The sequence below is a fragment of the Gossypium hirsutum genome, chromosome A07, assembly GCF_007990345.1.
Source record: "Gossypium hirsutum isolate 1008001.06 chromosome A07, Gossypium_hirsutum_v2.1, whole genome shotgun sequence".
Lineage (NCBI taxonomy): Eukaryota > Viridiplantae > Streptophyta > Magnoliopsida > Malvales > Malvaceae > Gossypium > Gossypium hirsutum.
Genome location: NC_053430.1, coordinates 9345662 through 9370354, shown reverse-complemented (window position 1 = coordinate 9370354; position 24693 = coordinate 9345662). Strand labels below are relative to the sequence as shown.

At 31.7% G+C, this 24693-nt stretch overlaps 3 protein-coding genes across 4 annotated transcripts; 1 reads left to right on the top strand and 2 right to left on the bottom strand.

Moving 5' to 3' along the window:
- Positions 1 to 708: 708 nt before the first annotated feature.
- On the bottom strand, positions 709 to 1972 carry LOC121232085 (reticulon-like protein B9). The gene is made up of 5 exons (XM_041117510.1): positions 1812 to 1972; positions 1464 to 1644; positions 1239 to 1380; positions 1100 to 1169; positions 709 to 1013 (listed from the first exon to the last, which is right to left on the bottom strand). The coding sequence occupies exons 1-5, from the start codon at positions 1915 to 1917 to the stop codon at positions 844 to 846; spliced, it is 669 nt and encodes a 222-aa protein (XP_040973444.1). The 5' UTR covers positions 1918 to 1972; the 3' UTR covers positions 709 to 843.
- A 10214-nt stretch (positions 1973 to 12186) lies between these two features.
- LOC107941256 (L-Ala-D/L-amino acid epimerase) lies at positions 12187 to 15470 on the top strand. The gene is given in 8 exon segments (XM_041117509.1): positions 12187 to 12947; positions 13023 to 13133; positions 13220 to 13436; positions 13533 to 13679; positions 13682 to 13865; positions 13996 to 14057; positions 14152 to 14224; positions 15148 to 15470. Coding segments are annotated over 8 exon segments (1380 nt in total). The 5' UTR covers positions 12187 to 12362; the 3' UTR covers positions 15149 to 15470.
- Positions 15471 to 18160: 2690 nt separating this feature from the next.
- LOC107941248 (kinesin-like protein NACK1) lies at positions 18161 to 23877 on the bottom strand. 2 transcript variants are annotated; one of them, XM_016874805.2, is made up of 15 exons: positions 23724 to 23877; positions 22766 to 23108; positions 22599 to 22685; positions 22397 to 22497; positions 22118 to 22234; positions 21932 to 22013; positions 21778 to 21845; positions 21630 to 21689; positions 21364 to 21488; positions 20632 to 20830; positions 20417 to 20527; positions 20227 to 20319; positions 19174 to 20130; positions 18755 to 19077; positions 18161 to 18667 (listed from the first exon to the last, which is right to left on the bottom strand). In XM_016874805.2, the coding sequence occupies exons 2-15, from the start codon at positions 23001 to 23003 to the stop codon at positions 18340 to 18342; spliced, it is 2889 nt and encodes a 962-aa protein (XP_016730294.1). In that variant the 5' UTR covers positions 23004 to 23108; positions 23724 to 23877; the 3' UTR covers positions 18161 to 18339. The 2 variants fall into 2 exon arrangements, with proteins under 2 accessions (XP_016730294.1, XP_016730295.1); XM_016874806.2 differs by having other exon boundaries at positions 22766 to 23027; positions 23724 to 23873.
- Positions 23878 to 24693: the final 816 nt, after the last annotated feature.

The window sequence follows — 24693 nt, the reverse complement described above, 5'->3', positions numbered from 1 at the left end:
ACCATTATCTTATAATGACTAAAAGAGGGGGAAAAATCATGTCATTAATTAGTCCAAATAATTAGCACGGTTAATAATTTTGATAGCTCATGTGGATTTTTTTAAAAAAAAAGACTTATTCCAAGCCATCATGCCAAAATACTTTTTTTTTAGAATAGTATTATGTTTAAAAAAATTCACATAAAAAATTTTGTCAAAGTAATCAACAATATTAGCTTTTTGGACTAAACATTATAAAAAGAATAGGACTAAATTATTGTAGAAATTAATGTATAAAGATTAAATCTTATTATTAAGCCTAGTAAAGGGACCAATAGTGATATTTGTCCAATTTTTTGTAAAATGGAAAAAAAATTAATAAAAGAAAAGAGAAGAGAAAGAATGAACGTATGTAAAGTAGAAGGACCAAAAGTGATATTTGATCAAAATTGTATAAAATGCAAAAAGAAAAAAAGAAGAAGAAAGGGAGCAACACGTGTCAAGTAGGACTATAGTTTCAATTAGATAAAAAAAACTTAACTAATAGGTTATTTAATATAGTGGTGAGATTGAGAGTTATGTATTGTGAAATTTAATTTAGTGATGATATGTTAACGATGTTTTGGTATTATTAGTGAAGGTTGAAGTTTTGAGACTTTAATATCATATATTCAATTCGTACTTGAAAAAATAGTAATAAATTGTAAATGTAAATACCCATCAACCTCATTAAATTAAAATGTAAATGTTGTTGGATTATATCATCTTTAGTATACATGGATTTTGTAGTGTAAATTTTTAAACATTTATATGGAAATTTTCATCTGCATAAAATTCCAATATGTTGATGATTTTAACTTGATATTACGTGCGCTTCTTCTCTTTAACCGGTCCTCTAGGTATCTTGTTAAGAACTCTAGAATCAAACCTTTTGTACATTTTGCTGGCCTTTCTGGTCATTTGGCTAGCATGATACTCAACTTCCTTCTCATACCTAGCATACAGATACGGCAACGTTTCCATGCATAGAGAGCCTTGATCCAATACAAAGAAAAAAAACAAATTACTATTAGCTTTATGGTATGTTAGTAAGGCACATGAGATGATAATTAAATCTTACCAACGAACAGGAGATCCAAGAAGTTGAAAATTGATCCTATCACTGATATTATGAACAGAGAAGTAAGTACCTGTAGATATATAAATTAATAAGAGGATAATTTGATAAGTAAATCAAATTTTAGTTGTCAAGATGATACCAAAAAGAAGTGTAGTGGGTCATTTCCACCAGCAATGTGAAGGAATTTTCGCAATAATTCATTCAACCTCCTATGGAAGGTGGAAACTGCTTCTCTGAAGGCATCTTCGTTGGATATCAACTCAGGGATCTTCGGAGGATTCCTAGAGAGATGAATGATATGATTCAAAAACGAGGAGGTTTTACTTGAAAACTATATATATACACACACACACACACACCATACCATCCAAAATATTCAGCAGTGATGCTCCGGATGAAGACGATAAGCATTGTGGTGATGCAGATGTGACAGAAGAGGGTGACGAAATTGTATTCAACCACCTCGAAAAGATACCATATCGCTGTTACTCCAAATAATAATGTGGCTGATAATTTTTGGTTCCTCCATAGTAACACATCCGCAACTGAAATTTTCATCAATTTCTTAATGTGCAGTAAAATCCAATATTTGGTTCACATTGACACTGCATATATCAGGAGCCATTTTGGAAATGACCCTTCATTTTCAACACCTATATCTATATATCGAACCCAAATCTAAAATCTAGAGAGAGAGAGAGAGAGAGAGAACCTTTTCCTCCTCCAAGAATAGCATGCACAGGCCTTCCACGTCCAAAGAAATTTATCCGTGGCGTGGTGGTCTCACCGTCGGAATCATAGGATTTGTTTATCGGCATGGTTTAATATACTTAGTTTTTGTTGTTGATGACAAAGATAATGTTCCAATCACCATTTTGCATTAATTGAACCAAACTTATATACTACAAATGGGCCCCCGGGGGGGGGGGTTCTAGGCTTGGAAAGAAAGTAAATCACAATAAAGAAGGAAGGAATGCCTAGTCCTCTTTAATTGTACCCTTATTATGTCAAACATCACGTGTGACAGCAATAAAGTTATAAGTAGCTTCTTTTTATAATTAATACTAACTTTTCTTTTTTCTTTTCTTTTTTTCATTTGCTTTACTTTGTGTCGTACCAAATATATGTAAATCTTGATTTGAAATGTTTGTCCACTTTTGATAATAGCAAAACTAACAACCTCTTAAACCAGTGTGGAAAGGATGACAGGTACGAACGGTACTTTCTCTTTTTCGTCGGGAACCAACAATGGTGGCAAAGCCATGAAAAAGGTATGGCTGCGGGAGGACGATCCGCTTGATGATCCAGGGGACACTATGGAGTCAAACCCGACCAGGGGGTCTAGGTCTTTCAAAGATCAGCTAATGGAAAATGGCCAAGAGTCGAAAGGGAATGGGATGGCTGTTGGCAAAGATGATATCGTACTCACTGAAGGTGATTTTACGATAAGTGAGATCGATGGAGTTCCTTCAATCAAGTTTTTTGACAGGGTCCATAAGCTATAAGAGTTGAGTACGGCGCTGACGGTGGTCGTCAAGTTGTTAGGGTGAAGGATTGGTCTTAATACCCTATACAACCGCATCTATGCCTTGGGGAAGCCAGAACAACCTATTCATCTCATGGATATCGATAATGATTATGTTAAGATCAATAATCACTGGGGATAAATTGTTTTTTTTTTAATTAAAGCAAAGATGACAAATAATAAAGATTCAAAGATTTACAATGGTTTAGTCTCAAACAGGTTACCTCCACTATCTTAACTTATCAGAACTAAGGATTTCTCAAATTTACTAAGTTTGAACATTTCATGTACAACGTTTAACATTTACAATCTCTATCTTTTCAATAAGCAAGATAAAGTTATTTCCCCTTAAAGTTTTTTACCCAACACCTTAAGTAAATCCTTACAAAAAATTAGAAATAAAGTTTGGAAAGGATTATCACCTCTAAAAAGTTGATATATAACAATTAAGCAATCTCATAAAATAATAAAACATTTGAAAGAATGAATATCAGGTAAACTCACAAGTATGTACAAAAGAAAATGAGAATAATAATGAGAATTGATTGGAATTAAGCTCTTGATCTTTGTATATTTGTTTCTTGGCTTCATATGAGTGTCCTGGAATAATATTTAGCTTCTTATTGAATTATGGACCTTTGGAGCAATTGGAGAGAGATTCTAGCTATTGGAGAGAGTTTTTAGCTGTTGAGAGCATTGATTTCACACATTTAATGTAGCCTAAAGCAGTATGTATGATCTATCAATTTGATACGTCAAATTACGCTTCTTAATACACTTGAGGAGTTGATTCTCAAGCAATTTAAGTGTCTTTTATATATTTTTATTAATTTTTAGTTTTGTTGTTAATAAATTATTTTTATTAGTTTTTAAGCAATTTTGAGACCCAATTTAGTCAATCGTGCCATGGGGAACCTAACAAGTTGATTGAGTGGTGTAGGAAGTCAATGGTGGCCCAAATGTGAAGAAAATATCACTCAGAAGGGGGGTATCGCCGTATCAAAGCTTGGAAGTCGTGATACCCCTAGCAGTGTTGAAATAAAGAGAATTGAAGCCAGCTACAATGATACAGAGTAATGGGTATTGCGATACTGAGACATCCTAGGACCACCCATTTCAGGATTATTGTGGTTACGTATCACGTTACCACTACGTGATAAGTGAAAAACCTTTAGGGGAAAATTTATGTCCAAACAAACTTAAGTCTATTTTTCATTTAAGGGCATAATGATCAATGTTAGGTTAAATGTTAATAGGCTATAAATACAACTTTATAAACCTTTTTCTTCACATTTGGTTGGTTGAACATCTCTATTTAGGTTTTTAGTTTTAGATTAGGTTTCCTTTCTTTCTTTCTTTTTCCATTTTTAGATTAGATTTTCTTTTTTTTTTCTTTTTAAAATAGATTTTCTTTTTGTTGTTTTCTTCTTATTTCTTATTAAAGACTCTTGTAAATAAAGATGGATGAAACTTTTGAGTTTCATTGGTTCCACATCTAAATGAACATTTCTTATCCTTATCTTTATATTGTGCTTATTAAATGTTCGATGAAATGTCTATTTTGGTGTTAAGCTTTATTATGTGCTAAATTGTTGGACGATTAATGTTTATTCTTGATTGATTGGTTGTTCAATTATATCGAAATGTTTAATACGTTACAATTGACACATTTAACAAAAAGCCAAGATAAACAAGACTGAAATAAGAGTTTATCCTTAGATAGTTCGATATAATTGTGCCGAGTTGTAACACCCCTAACCCTATACCGTCACTGGAATAGGGTTACGGAGCATTACCAGACATATCGAACAAATTACAAATAACTCACAAATAATTAATATACAAAGTATAAATTTAATCCTTAAGTCCCTATAATGGATCCTCGAGGTCCAAAACACGTATTAGAAGTGGATCGGGACTTATCCAGGTGCTCGGAGAATTTTAGTAAATTTTTAATTTTTTTTATTTAATCTTTCATTTACCAATTTAAATCATCACATATTATCCTTACAATCCAAAACCACATTAACTCAAAATACAACCTAGGTACATGCCACATATACCAAAATAAAATATACATCACCAAAGTTTCTGAGATCGGGATTGGTTCGGATGCTGGACCAGATTTTGACTCCTACTGACCTGCGTACAGAAAATAACCGTACGCTGAATATAGACATACTCTGTAACGCCCCTAACCCAAATCCGTCACCGGAATAGAGTTATAGAGCATTACCGGAGTTACCAATTTATTTATCAGATATTTCATTTCATGTTCTAATACATTCAATTGATGCTCTAAACAAAATTACCATTTTACCCCTAAACTTTTTAATTAATGACGATTTCATCCTTAGGCTAAAAAATAAAATTCTTGCAATTTAATCCTTATTTCCAGTCATTATTCTCAAACAAATTGATAACAACCCATGAATTCTATAAAATATCAGAATTTTCCATAATTTCAACAATTTTCAACTTAATCCTTAAAACATATTTTTCCCGATCTTGAGCTAAATTAATAATTTCATTCAATTTTGTAATTTTAAATAATAAAATAATTCATTTCATGCAAATTGGTCATTTCTAACATTTTTACAAAATTACCCATAAAGTTTTACTTTTATTCAATTTAGTCCCTGAGCCTAAAACATGCAAATTAGTCATGCTAGATGAGTATTCATACATATTTTCCTCCTCCTCCTCTCCGTTCCATAACCTTAATTTATATAACATGCTACAAATAACAATATCAATAATTTCACTATTTACTTATATGTATATTCAAAACTGTCCATTTGCGTCATAGTCACTAAATTATTTATATCTTGAGCTACAGAACTCGAAATTAAGATCTTATAATTTTTCATGAAATTATACTTACGTATATTCTTACCATAAAATTTTCAGAATTTTTGGTTTAGCCAATAAGTACAGTTTATTCTTTAAGGTCACCCTTATTCTGCTGTTTGACAATTCCGACCCTTCTTAACTAAAAATTAATTATCTCATTGTACAGAATTCAAATGATGTTCCCGTTTATTTCTCTTGAAACTAGACTCATTCAGAATTCTAATCATATAAAGTTAAGCCCCTAATTATTTTTATCCAATTTTTGATGATTTTCCAAAGTCAGAACAGAGGAACCCAAAATCATTCTGACCTTATCTCACAAAGTTTACTATATCTCACAATTTACAATTTCATTTCTTACACCGTTTCTTTTATAAGAAACTAGACTCAATAATATTTAATTTAATATTTTATTTAACCTCTAATTCGATTCCCACAATTTTTAGTGATTTTTCAAATTTAGACTATTCTACTGTCCAAAACTGTTTTAGTGCAAGGTATTATTTACCATGTTTATAACACCCTTATTTTCTTTCTCTACACTATTTTTCATTACTTTCTCTTATTTTCTCTTCACTAACATGACAAGAACATAAGACCATATATAAGAAAACTCTAAATCAACATCAATTCCATGCTTTTTCAACAATATTAAACTTAAAAATATATTGAAATCTTGATGTTCTTACCTTTTCTTATTGACTTCAATCTTTAACTTGATTTTTCTCTCTCCTCCAGCTTTTATTTCTTGAATCCAACTTGATATTCTTGCTCTCCATCATCTCGTTGCTATCTTTCTCTCTTGATGGCTATGGAAATTCTTTCAATTTTTAGGTGAAAATAATGAATTTTTGATGGAAGGACTAAATTGTAAAGAAAGAAAACTTCTTTTCTTCTTCCTCTCTCACGTTAGTTTGCATGGGAAAGAAAAGATAATGATTCTTCATCTTGCTTTCCTTATATATACTAAATAAAATAATAAAATATCATTTAAAAATTAATTTAAAGTATTAATAAACTAATATTTATTTATTTAATTTATTTAAAATATCTCCAACATCATCATTGTCTCTAGATTTCTCTCTCTTTCAATTGATCATTTTGCCCTTAGTGATCTTTTAAAATTCCATTCTTGAGTCATCACTTAATTTGGTAAAATTACAATTTAGTCCCTCATAATTCTTCACCTATTCAATTTGGTCTTAATTCATCAATTTTCCTTGGTTTCTAGATCATTCCACCCTTAAAATATTTTCACTATTAGTCCTTCAACTTTTCATATTTACACTTTAATCTCTCAAATTTTGAGTATTTACTCTGGGGCCACAAAACTTTTCTCACTTTTACAAATTAGTCCTTTCTTAAATCAATATGTCATAATATACTTCCCAGTAACATAACTCAATTTTTCCTCTTCTTGTCACTTTATTTCCTTATTTTACTATATTAAGGATAATATCTTATTGTAGAAATTTTCAGGGTGTTACATACTCAGTGGTATTACTATAATTCAAACTATAATAACAATAATGAAATATAAATATTAAACATATAACAATTGAATTTTCTCAAATATTAACTCGTTCTTAAACTTCCTTCGTTAATAATAGTAACACAATTTCAACTATTTATCAGTTTCAATCAAATATCATAGAATTCAATTTTCTTCACTACATCAACGTTTAGTTCATGCCTTCCATTTCCAATCTCAATTTCAATCCACAATTTAAATTTTTCATTTCATTTTTTCACCCTATTAACAGATCCGGACTTTGACAGATACACGGATCCAACCAAACACACCAGAATGGCACCCAGTGCCTCATCGGATGTTTCGAAGCAAAGTTGACACTCAGTGTCTCATCGGCCTAGCCGAAGTAAAGTGGTACCCAGTACCTCATCGAATCTTATCCGAAATACAATAGTGACACCCAGTGTCTCATCGACTCGAGGTCGAAGCATCCCTGAACACTTCCAATCCTATGGCATGCCAACTATATTCGACTTATCCCGACTAGTTAATAGGGTACTTAGTTCACTTTCTCTGTTTCAATCAATATTCACATCAATTCCAATCAATATTCATATCAATTCCATTTAAATCAAAATTTCACTTTCATTTAAAAAATCCAGTTTTAGAATCAAATACACTTTCCATTCACCAATCAAAATACAATTCAATACTAACACATATTTCTCCTTCAATTCAACTTCACTTTAAATCTCAATTTATCTTTCAATTCAACAATTCAATCATAATCCAATACTATTAACAACCATTTCAATTATCATTCAATTCCATAACAACACTTACCTCGTAATTTACTTACCAAATACATAATTTAATTTAACATTTAATAAATAAATAAATAATTTGAATTATAATAATACAAACCCGGATTTGTTCGATTACTCATCGACAACTTTTTCCTTTTTTTTCGGTACGATGCCTCGGGTTCTTTGCTAGCTACAAGAATAATAATAATTTTCACTATTAATTACAGCATTGAATTATAATAAATAATTGAATTTTATTCAATTCCTACTTATTCTCAATTTAATCCTAACTAAGTTTACTTACTTTTCTAACTTAATTCATACTTCTTTTCTACTTAATTTCTTGCCATATGAAACTCAACTATTCAATATTCATAATAAAACCGTAATTTAAAATTTCTTTCAATTTAATCCCTCTATCACAAAACATATAGCTTCTTTTACAAATTAATCCCTTTATCAATTCTAACTTGAAATTCATTCAATTAAATCCCTAATTCACTATTTTGTTCAACATGAACCATATTCAAAAACCTTAAAACTTCCAAAACCTCAACTTAATTTCATCAAAACTTTATTCCAAAGCTTCTAAAACATCAAATTTAAGAGAAAAAGGCTTAATTGACTTACCAAATTAAACTTCAAGCTTTAAAAACTTAGTTTCTCCTTTTCTTTTCTTTTTTTCTTTCCTTTCCCACTTTCGAATGGCTTCTCTGTTTCTTTCTATGTTTTACGTCCTTTCTTTCCTTTATTTGTTTCTTTTTCTTATTTACTTTATAATTATAACTTAATTTATATATTAACTACTTAATTTATAAATATCTATTTGATAGCAAATATATATGTTACAATTATACATTATCTCCACCCTACATTTGTCTTGATCTAATCTATTTCATAATATAATAATATAATATTAATAAATAATAATGATCTATTTACTTAAATAAAAAGTAATTAAATAAAAAATATTACAATTGTATGTACATGATTTATCACACTTGTATTTTACTATCACCTTACATTTGTCATCTTATTAATTTATTCATTAATTTAATAATACAATATTAATTAAATAATAATAAATATAATAAGTATCTATTTAATACACAAATACATATGTTACAAATATAGATTTATACATTGTTACATTTGTATATCATCATCACTATCCACTTGTCATGAATTTAATTTATTTATCATATAATTTTTTTAATATAATTAATAATCATAAAATAACTTTATACTTAAATTATGAGTAAATTATGTATTTAAATTACAATTGTACAAATATAATTTTTACACATGTATATTTTTATTACCATACATTTATATTTATTTAATTTGTTTCATAATATATAATTTATAATTATAATATAATCAATTAATAATAATATATAATCAATTATATCAAATGGCATATTTTCCATTTTGGTCCCCCTTTCTTTTTATTAATCTATAATTCAATTTTTGCCCCTTATTCAATTTAGTTCTTTTTCCTAATTACTCTTAATTAAGTTAAATTTACCTAATTAAAACCTAATTAGACACACTACTAGACTCATAGATATTTCTAATAATTATTTATAGGTTTGGTTTACTGAGACGGAGGCCCTATAATGTACTTTTTTTGATGCCCGTGAATTTTGGGTCATTACACGAGTAGTGAGACCGAGAGATAATCTATATGCCTAGGTGAGGCCGAGAAGTAATCTTAGGTGGCATCTTTTAGTCTATGATGAGATCGAGAGGAGATTCCTAACTAAGAGTGACAAACAATATAATCGATATAGGTTCATTAGTTTAATTAGCACTCAACTAATCAATTTATTATCGTGTAATCATTCATATTATCTAAAACATTAGGAAGAAAGTTTAGCTTAGTTAATTTAATTAATAGTTTAGTTTTAGTTTATAAACAATTTTAAATTTGAATTCGCACTAATAATTTTTTACTCAATTATATTAGTAATTGCTCATCTTGTAATTGACTTGATAAATACATTTATTCACTTGACAATTCTTTGGGTTCAACCCTTGGGAACACTTCGTGTTCCATCGGAACTATAAATATTACAACTGACACTATACACTCGCAGTCAAAACCGCACTTTTAAATTGCTTTATAAAATTATTTGTTTTTCTGCGCACAAGTGTGTACGGGTCAATGTCTCGAGACAAGAAGAAAAACTATATGACTGTTGGAGCCTAAGGTCTCAAGACACAATAGGCTGGTCTTAAGAAAAATTGTTATATGTCTCAAGACAATTGCTCAATTGTATTGTCTCGAGACAAGGCTGTCTTGAAGCAAACCATAGTTTCAATGTTTTGTTGTCTTAAGACAAAAGAAAAAGCTTTTGTCTTGAGACAGAGTTCCCCTATAGCTTATTTAGCTTCAATGTTGGTTGTTCTCGAGACAAATGAGCTTTTGTCTCGAGCCAGGGCACCCCTGAAGCAATTTTAACTTCGATGTTGGTATGTCTTGAGATAGGACTGGAAACTTTGAAAAATATGGCTTAGAAACATTTTAAAAGACTTGGGGGTACTAAAAGAAATTTGTAAAATTTTAAGCCATTTAGAAACTTTATTTTTTGAGTTTGTAACACATGAAGAATACTTGAGTGTGATTGAAATAATTTATGCAAATTGGATTAAGGGAAATTATAAATAATTTTGTTATATCAAATCATTAGTAAATCAAAGCTAACAATCTCCCCTTTTTTATATAACAAAATTTTTTAAAAAAATTTACTTTCTCCCTAAATCAGATGTTATTTTTAAGATATACTCCGTTTTATAGAACACTTTTTAAACACATTATTTTTGACAAAAATGTTTAAAATTTCATAATAAAAACATTTAGAAAAAAAATTGTAAATCAATATTCAAAGAATGAATACTAATTCCTTTTGAAATTGAAGATTATATTTTCCCATTGATTTTAAGTAATTGCGCAAATTTTATTATATTTCTCCCCCTTTTTGGTATATAAAAAAGATTGAGAAAAATTGTGTAATATACCAAGAGAGAAGCATTTGAAAATCAAAGCTGATGGGAAAAAAATAGAAACAAAAAAAACCACAAGAATAAAAAATGCAAAAATATGCGTAAACAATATATAGATTAATGAGAAAGCATCCTATAGATAAAGCATCAAACCATAGAAAATCATCCTTAACATCCCAAAAGAAACATAAACATCCTAAAAAAATATTTACCAACCAAAGCAAACATAAGCTAAACAAATCCAAAAAGAGCCATAAACACCCAAAATAAAATAAAAACACCTATCAAAGATCCGATGGTGGTTGAGGTGAAGGCAAAAATTGGGATAAGAGCATCGCTATTTGCTCTTCTAATTCGATAAAGTGGACGTCTACTTGACGTGACAACTCATTAAGCCAAGCATCTAAGTGCCCGATAAAGGTGTTGACATGATCGAAGACGCCATTTATATTAGAGAGAAGCGCGAGAGTGCGAGGACATAATGGCAGAACTATGGCTAGAGCATCTGCAGGACCGCCTTGGGCCTCAGAAGGTTGTGCCTCGGAGCATGCTCTTTGCCATGTGAGTGGTCGTGATCGCCTTATTCATGACTGTCACCTTGTGAATTTTAAACGTAGCAGTCAACCCCTTGCTTGACCTATTGGCCATCCTTGAACTCATAGCCACAAATAGAGAATGTCCCCTTGCCAATAGAACTTTTTTATAAAAATAACCTAAATAATTTAATTAATTATTAAAATGACCTATATTTTTAATTAAGTACAAGAATGACCTGAAATTTATAGTAAAAATTGGTGGAACCAAATGATTTGACGCCACTAACATGCCACGTCAGTAAGGAGCATAAAAAAATTAATTTTTTACTTGAGCCATGTAAAATGGCGTTACCTGTATAAATACCAGGAAAATATTAAAATTTCTAAAAATATGAAGGGACTTAAAAAAAATTAATTATTTTCTGGTGGAGTCAATTAATATGGCGCCACTAGATTTCTCTGCCTGCCATGTCAGTTTCCTTTTTTCTTTTTACTTTTTTTTTTTACTTTTTTTACTTTTTTTTTTATTTTTTGTCTTTTATGTTTATTTATGTTTATTTTATTTATTATTATTAACTTTAAAAAATTTAAAATATATATTTGAAATATTTTATTAATATATATTTTTGTAAATTTTAAATATATATTTAGAAATTACTTTTTTAAATTTTAAATATTATTTTTTAAATATTAAATATATTTTTTAATAATATAAAATATTTAAATATTTTAAACTTTAAAATTTGTTATTAGTTTTATAATATTTTAAATATTATATAATTTGTTTTATAATATTTTAATCAATAAAATTAGTTGATTAAATGAGTGAATAAAATCAGTTGATCAAAATCAATCAGTATGATTAGATACGCGAATTCTAAAGTGAATATGAAAATTGAAAATCAGGGGAGGTAATATTTTTAGCTAATGTATATTTAATTAGAACAAGAAAACTGAGGAGGTGGCCGGCGAGAACTGTCCAAACACATGTATCGATCCAAGTCCAAACTCATGGAAACTGACAAGTTCAATTTAAAATAAGCATTTCATTTCAACTACTTCTACCATGTTGATCAAACAAAACCCTTTTGGAACAGTAATCATCTGCAATGGTTATGGTGCCTGGCTCAAGTCCGCAAACCGATCCAAGTCTCTCAAAACAAAACCCCAGGAAATGTTGTCTCAATTCGCCCTTTCTTTTTTCAGTAAATCCCCTTTAAATTCCTCAAAACCCCATGAACCCCTCAAATTCCAGCTCCCCCTTTCCAATCTCTATGTCAAGAATTCAATGAAGGCCCCTGTTACTTCTTCTTCATCAAATTTTGGGTTCAAGGAATTGTTGGAAACTTTCACGGTGGAAGTTCAGAAAGCTGAGAACAAACCCCTAAATGTTCCTTTGGTTGCTCCTTTCACCATAGCCACTTCTAGGCTTGATAAAGTGGAGAACGTGGCAATCAGGATCGAGTTGAAAAATGGATGTGTTGGTTGGGGTGAGGCTCCAATTCTGCCTTTTGTTACTGCAGAGGATCAACCTACTGCTATGGCTAAAGCCAAGGAGGCCTGTGACATGCTCAAGAATTGTTCTTTCTTGACTCTTGAGGCAGGGCTGGGGGAGATTGGTGATCTTTTACCTGGCCATCAGTTTGCTTCAGTAAGTTTTTTTTTAGTCCTCTCTATGTTTTTGGTTGTTCTTTATATGTTCATTAGATTGTTCTTGCATCTGAAGGTTAGGGCCGGAATTGAGATGGCATTGATTGATGCAGTTGCTAAGAGCATTGGTCTACCTCTGTGGAGATTATTTGGTGGAGCTTCAAATACAATAATCACTGATATAACAGTTCAGTTTCTCTCCCTTCATTGTTTGTCTGTTTCTTCCATAATTGTTATTTTCTATCTGTCAGCTTCAGCCCTCTATATGTGCAGATTCCTATTGTTTCCCCGGCTGAAGCTGCTGCATTAGCTTCAAAGTATCACAAACAAGGATTCAAAAATTTGAAGCTTAAGGTAGGAAAGAACCTGAAAGCTGACATTGAAGTTTTACAAGCAATTCGTGCAGTTCACCCTGATTGTTCATTCATCTTGGATGCTAATGAGGGATATAAACCTGAGGAGGCTATTGAAGTTCTTGAAAAATTACATGGTAGAGAATGTATGATAGAAAATATAAGATTCTGCACAATGTGTATTACCTATTATGAACTATCTTAAGGCTTTATTGTTTTTCTTTTCACTACAGAAATGGGAGTGACTCCTGTTCTTTTTGAACAGCCAGTTCATAGAGATGATTGGGAAGGTCTTGGTCGTGTTACTCATTTTGCAAAAAGCAAATATGGGGTATCTGTTGCAGCGGACGAGAGCTGTCGGAGTTTAGCTGATCTTAAGAAATAGTGAAGGGAGAACTTGCGGATGTTGTTAACATTAAGCTTGCTAAAGTTGGAGTCCTTGGTGCTCTTGAAATTATTGATTTGGCTAGGGCATCGGGACTGGATCTCATGATTGGTGGTATGGTGGAAACCAGGTTGGCCATGGGCTTTGCTGGTCATCTTGCTGCTGGCCTTGGATGTTTCAAGTGAGTATCATCATCCTTGTTAAAGAAATGACAACCATAGCTCGCCAATGTTATATATCAGCTTCCTTGAATGTGACTAGCATTTTAATGTAATTTGTTTCAAGTTTTAACTTGAAGACATGGTGTGCAGATTTGTTGATTTGGATACTCCCCTTCTCTTGTCTGAAGATCCGGTTCTTGAAGGGTATGAAGGTATTATACTCTTGAAGCTGACAGTGTGTCTGGTTTGTCTGGTTTCTATGGTAATAAATTTGATATTTGACCATGTTTTATTTCTTGTCACTAGTTCATGGAGCTGTTTACAAATTCACAAATGCTAGAGGCCAGGGTAGTTTTCTTCATTGGGAAAATATTGAATGGTAGGCCCCTAGTTTACCTCCTAATTTGTTGTAGGATGTGCTGGAAACCCAGCAAGCTATAACTTATTGCTGACGTTAGCTTAGAGGTCATTGATGGCTCATTTTTGTTGATTGAAAGCCTACTGACCATTAAACTGGAAGTTAAATACTCAATCATCATGAAACTGGCAACCATTAAAGACAAGAACTTGAGTTTTGTTGGAGATAAACTATTTCTAACTCAAATATATTGTAGATATTTTAAACTTATCTTTAATTCAATTACATTCTTTGTTTAAAGCAAATTGATTATTATTATGTAAAAAAAAAAATTAGCAATAAAGAAAAAACTTGATGAAAATAAAATTAAAGGAAACAAAAAGGAAATATTGTAGAAGAGATGGTATTGAAAATAAACGTACCTTAATAGTTTGAAAAACACATACATTCTTTGTTGAATAATGGAACCAATGTTAAAATACCAATAAGCAAACTAATATTTGTTCAAACTTCAGTTTAAAAGTACTCTCATGAAGATGCTGTTTTGAATATACGTAAGTGTTGATTATTGAAGATGATGTTTTCTCTAATGAAATACTTACTTCTATCCATGACCCCCCAACCCTTAAATCAAAGGAAAAAATGTGCTTAAGTGCATTCAAACCTACACCCTCTTAGTTGTTCAATAACAGCGGTGTGCACTGAGCTAAAGCCTACTCTGAATAGAGATGGTTTTAAACAGTTGTGAGAAAGAGGTTTCAAGGAAAGAACCTTTTCACCAAAAAAAACCTCTAGAGAATTGAGTTTATTTCTTGTTCTGGCCTACTTTTGTTATTGTAGGGAGATATATACAATTTCATGAAAACAAATAATTGATCTCTGAGATAATGTTTTAGTGAGTAAAAACAAAGTATGTATAGTAACAATGTCATTTTGACTTGCAGAAGTTATATACATTTGGTTGGCTGGTGAATGTTGGAATTCTGAATCAGACTGGTCCGTTAAAGTGGCAAGGCAGACCCATCCTCCAGGTAAAAGTAGCGAATGTGTGCAGTTTAGATGCTTGTAAGTTGGAACTCGTTGGTTTTACGGAAGGATTTTATGTTGTGATTTACATGTGGTTAGATTGCCCACTTAATATGGAACTTTTAACTATTTTAGAATTCCCATTGTAAGGGAGGAGCTATTACTCTCTTAAGGGCTACTGGCTTTGCTCAAACTCTTCAACTTTTGGAAGCTTTGCCAAATCAACCCCACATAACATCCATATCCGCCTGTCTTGGACTCAATCTTACTACTCAGTTTTAAGAATCAGACCTGTGATCTAACCAGCCAGACTTCTAGTTATCAATTCAACCAGTTCCATCTGTTTTGATTAAATAATTCATTAAAAATTTCATAAAAATTTAAAAATATTAAAAAAATAAAAAAATTGGTTCAATCGATTCAATCGACTTTTTAGTCTAGTTCAACCGGTTTGTATTGGTTCGCAAAGTAACCGGTCTAACCCCTCTTATCAGACCAGTTTATCGACTAATTCTTACTTCTTAGTCCAACCGGTTAGTATAATCCGGTTCAAACAACGTTACCCAATTTAGGTGAATAGTTTATCCTCTACTCAACCTAACCACCAGAGTGTTGTTAAGGCACGCATTGCATAATGATTTATTTAGCCTTTTAATTTTATGAAACAAAAAATCATTTTAACTTTTAATTTAATTTTTCTGTCTCTTTTAACTTTTGCACTTGCATTATTTGTCAAATCACTAAAAATAGAAGGAAAAATTGACATAAGTTAACTTTGTTGACATCGAGAAATTAATTATTTTTTAAATTTTTTTTAAAAAAACGTTTTTTTTATAAATTTTTTAAAATAATTTTTATGTTTTTTTTTAATTTTAAAATTTTTAAAAAGTTAATTAATTGTTAACGTGGAATCAGTAAAGTTAATAAACATTAAGTTTTCAATTCATTTTGGGGTGATTTAACAAACAGTACAAGTTTTAAGGGTTAAAAAAGGCAAAAAAAAATTAAATGGAGAGATAAAATAAATTTTTGTTGAAGGGTTAGATAAATCATTATGCTAAGAAATAAATTGCCTGACTTAATTTCTCTTTAATTTATTTATTTTTTCATTATTTTCATTTTATATACCTTTACTAGCAAGATAAAGAGATAATATCAAACATATGAGCATTAACAAGAAGCATTGATCATGAAAAAATTTGAGCATTTAACTCATGACTAATGTACATATGGACGGTCACATAAGTTGTTATATCAATGTCGTTAAAATTTTAATAGGTCAGTTAATTTCTCCATCCAACAAAAATACAATTTGATTAAAGTTTGAAGGTTGAAGACTAAAGTGACAAAATGATTAAACATTAATGTTTAAAATTATCATTATACATTTGTGTAATTGGATGATGTTTTGTGTAAATACACAAAACCTTACGAAAGTTGTAATAATTTGTGTAATTGATAAATTACACAAGATATAAAAATATATAATAACATGTAATTGGAGTGCTCATTCTAAAAAGCCACCTTAAAATTTCTCATCATGAGGTCAGAGTCAAATAATGTACAAACTCTTCAATTTAACATGGTTTCACCTGTTCAAATCATTTGATGCATTTTCATTCTATGAATTCACCAAACAGAAAAGTTAAAAAGACAAAAACTGCGATTAAAGACAACACTAAACTTTAAAAAAGTGCGTAACACTCAACACCATCCCTCTCGATTTGTTCCAATACTCTGATAACCGAGCATTAAGGTTGAAGGCTGAAGTACAATGTGCTTTTCTTCTTCAAATGAGAACCCACGATCTGACTTCTTAGCGGCAGCTAAGGTTCAAGCTGAAGTGCCATATTGAAGGTGGTAATATCAGTCATAATTAAAGTACTTAGTTCTTGCATTTCAACAATCGGATCATCAAACATGAATAACCTTTTCAGCCACTGGCTGAAACAATTACTTAAAAACCCCATTGCCAAATTAGCTACAAAAGAATTTTTTTTTTAAAGTATATTTAGAATTCTAATGGTAAAATCAAGATCAATAGTTTTATCTTTTTATCTCATTTTTTAAATTTAAACAACTAAAAGGAAATATATTTAAACAAGTGAATAAAAAGATGATGAACAAGCATTGACATCACCTTGGGCGAGTCATTTGCTTCTTGCTGTATAATTTTATTTCCTTGCCTTGCCATTACAATATGAACATTTTCGATAAGGCTTCAAATATTAGTAAAAGTTTGTTCAAGTTGTCGGTTCATCTTTGTTTTTTCAACAAGGATATTAATTCAAAATTTCTTTTTTATTGAGTATCTTGCATCTCAGTATTCCTTGCTCAAACATTAGGATAATATGGTGGCTCAGAGCAACCATTACTTAAATCTTTGATTGAGTTGAGAGTCCCATACATATTAGTATTACATTGTTCCTTCTGTTTTTGAGAATGATTGCACCTATATAATAACCCGTCTCTACTTTTTGTTGTTGAAGTATGCTCGAAGACCATTTATGAGATTATTGTAATAGTATATTTATTTACTTATTTTTTTAATAAAAAATTATTAATAATTGTCTTTAGTTGAGTATTATCACGGAGACAACAATAATACATTGAGATTAATGTGTGGTTGATTGATGACAAGATATTGTCATGGATAGAGATATTAAGCCAACACATTAGTACATTTTAGCATAATAGTATATAGATTAACTCACCGTGAAAATGTTTGTTATATTATTATATAATAGTTACAATAGTTCTTATAATGAAAATGGTATATGTGATCACTTTGACACAATCAAATGTCGTCCATAATTGATTGTACTGTAAAGACTAATGTTTGGTATACTACAAAATATGTAATATTATATCGGTGCTATCACATTTGATTTGTTAAATTATATCTCAAATCAAACCTAAGTAGATATCACATAATTTGAAGATCTAATTCCTTTATTGACCTCACGAAGTGTACAAAGAATCTCAAACAATCCTCAATGACAGTGTGCTTGATTCGTCACACCGTGATAAATGAAAGTAGAACATTTGGAGAAAGGCCTCCAAAAAATTCATTTACAGGTATAGAAAGTAGGTCCAAACAATGAGTTGTCTTATAAATTTAGAAGGTTTGAAATTTGATTCCACCCCACAGTCCAAGGGCTCTTATCAGTCGGTAATGCAAAATTGAGCTCAAACATCTCCCTTGACATGTTACCACCTTCACTGAACCCTACAAGCTTTGCCACTATCTGAGCACTCTCCTCTATGTTTTTGACATCATGCGGATCTGTCCACAGCTTGTTTATGAATTGCATCTTCCTTTGCTTTCCTTCCAGGGGTACATCCCATTTACTGTACAATGCATCTCTCTCCTCCACACTCAATCGTGACGTCAACCTCTTTGCGAGGAATTCCCTTTCACGCTTCAGGGCTCTAATGCTGCAAGAAAACAGACAAATTCCATGAAGGGATAAGCTAACACAATCAACTGAAAGCAACAAGAGATGTGTGGTTATGAGAGAGAACCTTGATGACAAGGACACTGTGGGCTCATCTCCTACTAGAGCTGGGCTTGAATTTCCAAGTTCTGCAAAATGGTGCTGCATCCAATTTAAGCGCCTAAGCTCCACTTCCATGTATATTTGGTCGGCAGGATCTCCCCTGAATAACAAATAAAATTGTGTCCTATGGATGATGGAGACATAGCAGACGTCCCATAACTCAATGATCTGTTGCCTTTGTTCCTTGAAGGTTACATACCATGGAACTTGGGGTTCCTCTGGTTCAATTGCACTCTCATCAACCTCTAAATTGTATCCAGCCGCTTCATTAGCTTCCAGCTCAAGCACCTAAAAAACAAGTAAAAGAAAAACTAAATGAATTCCCTATAAATGAATAATAACAAAGAATGCAAGGCCCATCATAAAGAAAGGTCATTATTTTACCTGACAAACAAGTAGTTGCTTCTGGTATTGCAATTTAGCAACTCGCTCTTTCAGCTCAGTTACATATGCTCTTATGCTTCTTACATTCTCTTCAGCTGCATTCTGAAACATCTTCCGCATTTTCTTCATGTTAACTGAACTTTGACGTCTATATGGAGTGCTTTCCTTTGAAGAGACATCTCCAACCTGTTCACTCCTTGCAGGTGTTCCTTTCTCAGACTCTGGGAGTGTCTCCTTAGAGACAATGTCATCATCCTCTGGAGGTCTGTTTTCTTCATTATCAGGCTCCATAATTTGCTGAGAGGTTGATAGAGAGGAGCTTGGAGATTTTATAAAATTTTGCCGGTTTGCAACATTACTTGAAGTTAAAGGAAGCAAATTGTTCTTTATAGACTGATTCTTGGTTTTGGCGGCTGCTTCACCATTGGATTCTTGATTACTGCTTGGAAGAGACATTACCAATTTGTCTATTGACTTCTGAACATTCTCTAACTGCTCCTCAAGGTTAGCTATTGTGCTACCCTGTGAATGAAGTTTTGTTATCTCTTCCTTGAGGTTAGCACTGACACTTCTGTTAGGAGCTATAGCAGTTCCAACATCAACCTCCTTTTTAATAGACCTGACAGCACACATCTCCCTTATTTCTGCCTGCAGCTTGGCAATTGTCTCAGCTGCATCTTGATTACCTAGTCTATGATAAGCCACCTCTTTCTGGAGTACTTCCAAAGCTCGATTTGCTTCTTCTCCAAGCTGCTCTTGAAGGTGTTCAAGTTTACGAATTTCATGCATAAGTGTGAAAGGAGCAGTTGATGACTGCCTCATAGACTGCCTTAGCAATGTTTTCCTTGTTTTATCATTATGGTCTATTTCCTTCCTATCGAGTTTCAGTGACAACACATCAGAATAAGACAAACACTTCTTCATTGATGGACGTGGTAACTCAATTGGGTTTGAAGTCTGAATAGTTATATTAAACAAACAAGAAAAAGTTAGTTAAAAATATTCAAAAAGGAAGAGAGAAAGTAAAGAGAATAAGGAGATATAGAAGGGAACCTGTTGATCATCCTGAAGTTTTCTGCGTAACTCATCCACCTCAGATTGTGCAAGATCTCTTTGGCGCTTAAGTTCTTCAATTTCCATTTCCATCTATAAAGCAAAAACAGAAAACGTGATTATATATGGGTTCAGTTTCATTTGCAATATAAAACAATTCCAAATGAAACCAACTTGAATCGCTTATTACCTGTTGTATTTTTAAGTCTTTCTCCCTAGATAGATCAGGGGTTCGAAGCTCTGCTTCTAGCCTGGCTACTTCTTTCTGAAGATGTTTGACTAACTGTTTATCTGAAACAACCTTTCATGCAAAGAGAAAAATGTATTCATGTCAATTCACTTAAAAGTTCATGCATTTGGAAATCCATGTCAAATCTCATTAAGCAAGAAGGAAAAAGTAAGTACCATATTGACTTGCGCATTATTTGTCACTTCCTTTGCCCGGGTGGCAAAGAAGAGAGTATTACGAGATTGCTCAAAATGACTTAGTGCTGGACTCAAAGTACAAATGATGGCAGTACGTGCATTTCCACCAAGTGAATGCTGCAAAATACGAGTAAGCTTCGAGTCTCTATACGGTATATGACCACTTCTTTTTCCAACACTGCAAAGAGAAAAAAATTTCATTGACACAAGGGACAAATCAATCACGACTGCAAGACGAAATTGTTCCTTCAATCTAGAGAAGTTCTCTATTAGCATTAATAAACTAGACATTAGCAAAAAGTTCTAATGAGCACCTAGAGTCAAGTGTATCTTTAAGAAGTTGTAGTTCTGCACAAATTTTGACAATAAGATTAGCTTAAGAAGATGACAATTTGCAGATAATTTTGCATAAGTATTTATTTTACGGTTAAGTATAGAACAAGTAACATTTAGAGACATTAATGTAGTTTCCTTAGATTTTGGCAAAACAAAAGGGTAGTTCAGTCAGATGCAAGAAGGGTTAAAAGGTGGTTGTAGATGACAATCAAATATTACAATATGTAACTTTCTTTTTTTTCATTGTTCTTCTCACATGCATCATAAGAAGCCTCTATTGCAGAGTACACTTAAAAAGTTTTAGAACAGATGAAGGGACAAAAGTCAAGAAATATAATGAGAGAAGAACAAAAATTTGCTAAGATATATTCTGACCTGAGTTTTCTGATTACAGTTGTCAAAGTCATCAAACTAAGGTTAATATGACAACCTTCCTTCAGCCTTGCACCATCAGCATGAGTTTGTGAAGCTCTTTCACTGCCAGCTAGATCCACAAAGTTCTGCAAGTGTTGATTCAAACAGTTTGCCATCAGGAACAAGAATGTATATATCCTTTTTGGGTACTAAAACAAGTGTGGCTGCGAAGCAAATATTTACTCATTTTACTGGATAAAGTTGGGAAGGGATAAGATCATTCTTACCAGGCTTGCTACAAATGATCTCACACAATCAGAATTTTCACGCAGAGTACTTTGAATTGTCTGCAGTTTTATCCAAACAAATTTATGAGTTAGTTTCCTTGGGGCATTGAGTATATATTAAGGAACCAACAGAAACCATCATTCATACCAGCCTTATTATTTGGTGTGATCGTGAGCTAGTATCATTTAAGGCAGTTTCACCAACTTGCCTTTGAGCTACAGAATGGCAGTAAAACAATTAGCCTAGCATTTAGAAGAGAAGGGGAAAAGTTTGCTATCTCAAAGCGATTTTCTTTAGTTACCTTCACAAATGCTAATTAAATGTCTTAAATGCTGATCGTTGCTAACTGTTTCTTCCACCAACTTCTCAACCACAGTGCCTTTCTGCAGAAAGAGATTAAAACTAAAAATTATAGTAAAAGAAAGAGGATGGTGAAAGCATCAAGTGCTTCATTCATTTGAAAGACTAACTAAAGAGAGGCCATTACCTCTGGATCATCAAGAAGCTTGAGATTGCGGCCAGATTCTGAATTTAGCAGGTCCCTAACATTCTCATTGTAAATTTCTAATCCTGAAATTTTAATGGTAAAATCTCTCTCTGGTGTCTGCAACAATTTCAAATAAACAATAAATGAACTACGAAAAATCACAAGTCTCAACCATCTCAATGCAATGTTTTATGTTAATGCAACAAACTACTCATATAAATGTAAAGAAAATTACAGGTATCAAGAATAATTAGTTCAATCGAGGGAAACTAATCTCACATTCATTATATGGTGGTATATGTCATTAACAGCCTTCTCAGTTATTCCTCTCATCGTGTATGTCTTCCCACTGCTGGTTTGGCCATACGCAAATATAGTAGCTGTGCCAGAAATTACATAATTGAATTGTCTAATAAAGGGAATAAAGGGCTTATGGACAGGCTTCCCAAATGAAATAGTAGAAAAGAGCACAACTTAGTACCATTTATGCCTCCCAAAGCAGACAACGCAACAGTCTTCACTCCTTCGTACACAGTTTCATTTAAGCATGAAGGTCCAAAAACTTTATCTGAGAAAACAAAAAGAAAAATCTCAAAACTAATTTACCATGAAACATGAACCAACTAAACAAGTTCGTAGGTAAGTTACCAAATGTGAAAGGAGGAGGCTGAGCTGTGCGTTCTTGAGAAGGATGCTTAGAAACAATGGTGTAGTCATCTTTGCAATCCCATGCTACTTGATCTTTGGCCAGTTGCTCCCTTTTACTCAATGGTCTCAACCTTACAGTAACTACAATCTTCTCTTCCTTTGATTTTGGGCCTCCAGGAGTTGTTACTGGTGTCCTGTCTATCTTCCTGGCCGGGGTTCCTGGAGTTCTGACTGTCATTTTTTTCCCTTAATTCCTTCGTGCCTTTGGAAATTAGAAAGACAAAATGTAATGCCGTCAGAACCTCTCACCTCCCGAGCCGAAGGAAATCGACTGAAATTTTAACTGTGAAATGAATTAGTAGAAACAATTAGCATATTATGAACATATATATTTTATGTATACAAGGTCAACAATTTAAGAACATTTATGAAATTATGGACAAATCTAAATATAAACCTATAGAAAAACATATAAATTACTATTTAATCCAAATTCCAAAGATTAGATGTTAAAGAAGCTGAAGAAAAAAATTACTCCTGAAATTTATCAAGCCTTCATAGTTTATATAAATCAGTTGAAAAAAATTAAACAAAATAGGAAATAATACGAAAATTAAAGAAGTGGAAAAGCCGAATCTAACTTTTATTCATATTAAAATACTAGAAACAAAATCAACTAAATCCCAGAGGTAAAATTTGAATTTTCTCTAGCGAATTGGATTTTTTTTTTTAATCTCTAGGAATCACACATTTTCTAGCATAAAGTTTCCTTCAATTATCTGAAAATGAAGCATTTTCCGATATTTTGAACTTAATTCAGTACTGAATATCAAATTAAGTTCATAAAAGGAAAGTTCACTTCCCTCAATTATTTTCCATATTCAACTCAAATCTTACCAAAAAAAAAAAGAAAAAACAGAAAATTTGTTTCTAAAAAAGATCACAATCCAATACTTACTCAAATTTCTGGATCTAATCAAAAGATTATTTGAGACTTCCAACCAGATAAAGAAAAGTTGAAGAAGAAAAGAGAGAGAGAGAGATTAGGTTTGGAGAAGAGAGAACTTTAGAAAACTTTGTCTAATGGAAAAAATGAAAAGCCATTGAAGTGAGAGAGATGGGGGAGTGGCCAATAGATTTGAAATTTTAGAGCCTAACGGCTAGTTCATTTTCTCAACTATTTTTTTTAATTTATCGCGAGATACTCTTCTTTTTATCGTGTGAGAACTGAGAGAAACGGACCTGCTTTTCTTTCATTTCTAATCTTAATAAACGGTTTTTAAATTTAATACTTAACAATAATTATTCTGTTGACGTCATTGGAGTAAAAACTTATAAGGTAAATTGTATTCAAGGTTACTAAATTATTAATAAATTTATGTTTTGGTCACTTAATTTTAAAAAGTTACAAAATGGTTAGTAGACTATTTGAAAATTTTCATTTAAGTCACAAGGCTGTTAAAATCGTTATTGTCTGGCTTTCTTCGTTCGTACCACCTGGACCAATTAAAAGCTCTTCTTTCCATTATCTTTTATAGTTCAATTTTTTTTTTATGAAATAACTTTGAATCTCACGAATCTGTGAACCAAAATGCAAAGAACCTTTCTTTTCTGATATTCGACATTGACCGTCAAGTCGACTTGGATCTAAGGTACATTCTTCTACTTGTCAATGGGTATTGATCCACTATACATCAAATTGTCGCTTGGAACTCACTAGCCTAACTTAAAAAAATAATAATAATAACAGCCCAATGACTTAAATAAAAACTTTTGAATTATTCAGTAACTATTTTGTAATTTTTTGAAGTTAAGTGATCAAAACGTAAACTTACTAATAGTATAGTGACATAAATTTATTAATAGTTTAGTAATATTTGGTATAGTTTACTGAAACTTTTATAAGGTACACTGACGATTTTTTTGTT

Bases quoted from the DNA above. Each gene is read 5' to 3' on its own strand.
- LOC121232085 (XM_041117510.1), bottom strand. From the start codon at position 1,917: ATGCCGATAAACAAATCCTATGATTCCGACGGTGAGACCACCACGCCA. The intron at 1,381-1,463 runs GTATGGTGTGTG...TCATCTCTCTAG, and splicing joins ACTGCTGAATATTTTGGATG to GAATCCTCCGAAGATCCCTG. The intron at 1,170-1,238 runs GTATCATCTTGA...ATATATCTACAG, and splicing joins ACCCACTACACTTCTTTTTG to GTACTTACTTCTCTGTTCAT.
- LOC107941248 (XM_016874805.2), bottom strand. From the start codon at position 23,003: ATGACAGTCAGAACTCCAGGAACCCCGGCCAGGAAGATAGACAGGACA. The intron at 20,528-20,631 runs GTACTTACTTTT...TTTGCATGAAAG, and splicing joins ATAATGCGCAAGTCAATATG to GTTGTTTCAGATAAACAGTT. The intron at 20,320-20,416 runs GTAATAAGCGAT...TTTGCTTTATAG, and splicing joins AAGACTTAAAAATACAACAG to ATGGAAATGGAAATTGAAGA.